Source organism: Salmo salar, chromosome 16 (genome assembly GCF_965601325.2).
Source record: "Salmo salar chromosome 16, fSalSal1, whole genome shotgun sequence".
NCBI classification, from domain to species: domain Eukaryota; kingdom Metazoa; phylum Chordata; class Actinopteri; order Salmoniformes; family Salmonidae; genus Salmo; species Salmo salar.
In genome coordinates this window covers 96277501-96282500 of record NC_138306.1, presented here as the reverse complement: position 1 = coordinate 96282500, position 5000 = coordinate 96277501, and the positions used below count along the sequence as shown (strand labels likewise).

The following is a 5000-nucleotide window of genomic DNA, read 5'->3' as shown; positions in this document are numbered from 1 at the left end:
GCCAGAGATCAATATAGGAGGAAAATAACCTGTTCCCTGACCCTCCTCCACCTGCTGCCGCTACGCCCCCGGAAGTTAGCGCTACGCCCCCGGAAGTTAGCGCTACGCCCCCGGAAGTTAGCGCTACGCCCCCGGAAGTTAGCGCTACGCCCCCGGAAGTTAGCGCTACGCCCCCGGAAGTTAGCGCTACGCCCCCGGAAGTTAGCGCTACGCCCCCGGAAGTTAGCGCTACGCCCCCGGAAGTTAGCGCTACGCCCCCGGAAGTTACCGCTACGCCCCCGGAAGTTAGCGCTACGCCCCCGGAAGTTAGCGCTACGCCCCCGGAAGTTAGCGCTACGCCCCCGGAAGTTAGCGCTACGCCCCCGGAAGTTAGCGCTACGCCCCCGGAAGTTAGCGCTACGCCCCCGGAAGTTAGCGCTACGCCCCCGGAAGTTACCGCTACGCCCTTGAAGTTACCGCTACGCCCCCGGAAGTTAGCGCTACGCCCCCTGAAGTTAGCGCTACGCCCCCTGAAGTTAGCGCTACGCCCCCGGAAGTTAGCGCTACGCCCCCGGAAGTTAGCGCTACGCCCCCGGAAGTTACCGGTAACAGCGGTCTGCAGCCTTTTCCATGTGGAGTGCCAAGTTATCCTACTGTTTCTACTGATCTGCGATATGATTTTCATATGCACATTCTCGTGTAATAGTTTCATTTTAATTTATAATAAGGTCTTTAACCACATGACACTGATATTGAGATATAATCTAAATTCTATCCAAATGAAAATGATTCAAACCAGAAAAAGTAACTTCTATTCCATTACCAACGATGTAAAAATAGCCTACCGTAATTTCCGGACTATTAAACGCACCTGAATATAAGCCGCACCCACTGAAAAAAAAAATATATATATATATTATTTTGAACATAAATAAGCCGCACATGTCTATAAGCCGCAGGTGTCTACTGGTACATTGAAACAAATTAACTTTACACAGGCTTTAACGAAACACGGCTTGTAACAAAAAATAAAAAAAATAGCAGTAAGCTTTAGTTGTCTTTTTGCACTGAGTCAATTCCTCACGCTGCTGTTTCCAACGTCTTATCATCGACTCATTAAGACCAAGCTCCCGTGCAGCAGCTCTATTTCCTTTTCCAACAGCCAGATCAATCGCCTTCAACTTGAAAGCTGCATCGTATGCATTTCTCCGTGTCTTTGCCATGATGAGGGTGACAAAATGACTACCGTAATCAGAATGATGGGAAGTTTGAGAGCGCTCGATTTAATCTAAACAGTAAACAAAAAAGTTGTTTGACCTTAATAACCCGTTCGGCAATTTCATTGGTCTAATGAAAACTCCATGCCGCCAAAAAACTGAGCACGTCACAGAATGTGTTTTAATTTTTTATTTTTTTTTAAAATTGAAAGCGGGAAAAATCCATATATTAGCCGCGTCATTGTTTAAGCCGCGAGGTTCATAGCCTGGGAAAAAAGTTGCGGCTTATAGTCCGGAATTTACGGTACATAAAACCAACAAATTAAAAACGTTGCAGCCCACATGTAGAAAATAACCTGATTTTAAAAATACCTACTCAGACTAATGGATTAGTCCAATCAGACAGGCCTCTACAATGGATTGGTCCAATCAGACAGGCCTCTACAATGGATTGGTCCAATCAGACAGGCCTCTACAATGGATTGGTCCAATCAGACAGGCCTCTACAATGGATTGGTCCAATCAGACAGGCCTCTACAATGGATTGGTCCAATCAGACAGGCCTCTACAATGGATTGGTCCAATCAGACAGGCCTCTACAATGGATTGGTCCAATCAGACAGGCCTCCGCAATGGATTGGTCCAATCAGACAGGCCTCCGCAATGGATTGGTCCAATCAGACAGGCCTCCGCAATGGATTGGTCCAATCAGACAGGCCTCCGCAATGGATTGGTCCAATCAGACAGGCCTCCGCAATGGATTGGTCCAATCAGACAGGCCTCCGCAATGGATTGGTCCAATCAGACAGGCCTCCGCAATGGATTGGTCCAATCAGACAGGCCTCCGCAATGGATTGGTCCAATCAGACAGGCCTCCGCAATGGATTGGTCCAATCAGACAGGCCTCCGCAATGGATTGGTCCAATCAGACAGGCCTCTGCAATGGATTGGTCCACACAGACAGGACTCCGCAATGGATTGGTCCAATCAGACAAGCCTCCGCAATGGATTGGTCCAATCAGACAGGCCTCCGCAATGGATTGGTCCAATCAGACAGGCCTCTACAATGGATTAGTCCAATCAGACAGGCCTCCGCAATGGATTAGTCCAATCAGACTGGCGTGAATCAGACAGGTGTCTCGTTTGCTCGACTAAAAAGATCTCGGTCGACCAACAGCCCATCGACCAATCAGTAGACCAGGGGACTGAATGGGGTCAGCCCTAGTAATCAATAGACCAGGGGACTGAATGGGGTCAGCCCTAGTAATCAATAGACCAGGGGACTGAATGGGATCAGCCCTAGTAATCAATAGACCAGGGGACTGAATGGGGTCAGCCCTAGGAATCAATAGACCAGGGGACTGAATGGGGTCAGCCCTAGGAATCAATAGACCAGGGGACTGAATGGGGTCAGCCCTAGGAATCAATAGACCAGGGGACTGAATGGGGTCAGCCCTAGTAATCAATAGACCAGGGGACTGAATGGGGTCAGCCCTAGGAATCAATAGACCAGGGGACTGAATGGGATCAGGTGGTCTCTGTGATGCTGTTTTGACTAAGTGTTTCTCCTCTCTAGCCAGGGAAAACAGTCGAGTTATGTATCGCCCGGTGGTGGGCCAGCCTTGGTGACGTTACCGTGGACTACGGCATCTCCTTCCACGGCCTGACCACCTCGCCGTCACCTCTCCACATAGTGAGTATATATGCACTGCCTTCAAACTCTTCAGACCCCTTGACTTTTCCCACATTTTGTTACGTTACAGCCTCATCAAACTACACACAATACCCCATAATTACAAAGCAAAAACATTTTCATTTTGCTAATTTATTAACAGTAAAAAAAAAAAACGATCACATTTTACATAAGTATTCAGACCCTTTACTCAGTACTTTTGTTGAAGCGCCTTTGGCAGCGATTTACAGCATCGAGTCTTCTTGGGTATGACGCTACAAGCTTGGCACACCTGTATTTGGGGAGTTTCTCCCATTCTTCTCTGCAGATCCTCTCAAGCTCTGTCAGGTTGGATGGGGAGCGTCGCTGCACAGCTATTTTCAGGTCTCTCCAGAGATGTTCGATCGGGTTCAAGTCCGGTCTCTGGCTGGGCCACTCAAGGACATTCAGAGATCATGCTTCACCGTAGGGATGGTGCCAGGTTTCCTCCAGACGTGACGCTTGGCATTCAGGCCAAAGAGTTCAATCTTGGTTTCATCAGACCAGAGAATCTTGTTTCTCATGGTCTGAGAGTCTTTATGTGCCTTTTGGCAAACTCCAAGTGGGCTGTCATGTGTCTTTTACTGAGGAGGGGCTTCCGTCTGGCCACTCTACCATAAAGGCCTTATTGGTGGAGTGCTGCAGAGATGGTTGTCCTTCTGGAAGGTTCTCCCATCTCCACAGAGGAACTCTTGAGCTCTGTCAGAGTGACCATCGGGTTCTTGGTCACCTCCCTGACCAAGGCCCTTCTCCCCCGATTGCTCAGTTTGGCCGGGCGGCCAGCTCTAGGAAGAGTCTTGGTGGTTCCAAACTTCTTCCATTTAAGAATGATGGAGGCCACTGTGTTCTTGGGGACCTTCAATGCTGCAGACATTTTTTGGTACCTTTCCCCAGATCTGTGCCTCGACACAATCCTGTCTCGGAGCACTATGGACAATTCCTTCGACCTCATGGCTTGGTTTTTGCTCTGACATGCACTGTCAACTGTGGGACCTTGTATAGACAGGTGTGTGCCTTTCCAAATCATGTCCAATCAATTGAATTTACCACAGGTGGACTCCAATCAAGTTGTAGAAACATCTCAAGGATGATCAATGGAAACAGGAAGCATCTGAGCTCAATTTCAAGTCTCATAGCAAAGGGTCTGAATACTTATGAAAATAATCTGTTTTTATGTATTTTTAATACATTTGCAAAAATGTCTAAAAACCTGTTTCCGCTTTGTCATTATGGGGTATTGTGTGTAGATTGATGAGGGGGAAAACAATTATTTAATCAATTTTAGAATAAGGCTGTAACGTAACAAAATGTGGAAAAAGTCAAGGGGTCTGAATACTTCCCCTCACTTTAGTAGGAACACACTCCTCCGTGTTGTGGGACGTGTCGTACCAGTTTTCCTCCGTGTTGTGGGACGTTGTCGTACCAGTTTTCCTCCGTGTTGTGGGACGTGTCGTACCAGTTTTCCTCCGTGTTGTGGGACGTTGTCGTACCAGTTTTCCTCCGTGTTGTGGGACGTGTCGTACCAGTTTTCCTCCGTGTTGTGGGACGTGTCGTACCAGTTTACCTCCGTGTTGTGGGACGTGTCGTACCAGTTTTCCTCCGTGTTGTGGGACGTGTCGTACCAGTTTTCCTCCGTGTTGTGGGACGTTGTCGTACCAGTTTTCCTCCGCGTTGTGGGACGTTGTCGTACCAGTTTTCCTCCGCGTTGTGGGACGTGTCGTACCAGTTTTCCTCCGTGTTGTGGGACGTGTCGTACCAGTTTTCCTCCGTGTTGTGGGACGTTGTCGTACCAGTTTTCCTCCGTGTAGTGGGACGTTGTCGTACCAGTTTTCCTCCGCGTTGTGGGACGTTGTCGTACCAGTTTTCCTCCGCGTTGTGGGACGTTGTCGTACCAGTTTTCCTCCGCGTTGTGGGACGTTGTCGTACCAGTTTTCCTCCGCGTTGTGGGACGTTGTCGTACCAGTTTTCCTCCGTGTAGTGGGACGTTGTCGTACCAGTTTTCCTCCGTGTAGTGGGACGTTGTCGTACCAGTTTTCCTCCGCGTTGTGGGACGTTGTCGTACCAGTTTTCCTCCGTGTTGTGGGACGTTGTCG

At 48.8% G+C, this 5000-nt stretch overlaps 1 protein-coding gene across 2 annotated transcripts in view; it reads left to right on the top strand.

The window, feature by feature from the left end:
- Positions 1 to 5000, top strand: part of LOC106575025 (tripeptidyl-peptidase 2) — a 74094-nt gene that overhangs the window by 39742 nt on the left and 29352 nt on the right. For both annotated transcript variants that reach the window (XM_082963216.1, XM_082963215.1), the window contains exon 17: positions 2773 to 2889. In XM_082963216.1, coding sequence (XP_082819342.1) covers positions 2773 to 2889 — 117 coding nt within the window. The remainder of the gene's footprint in view (positions 1 to 2772; positions 2890 to 5000) is intronic.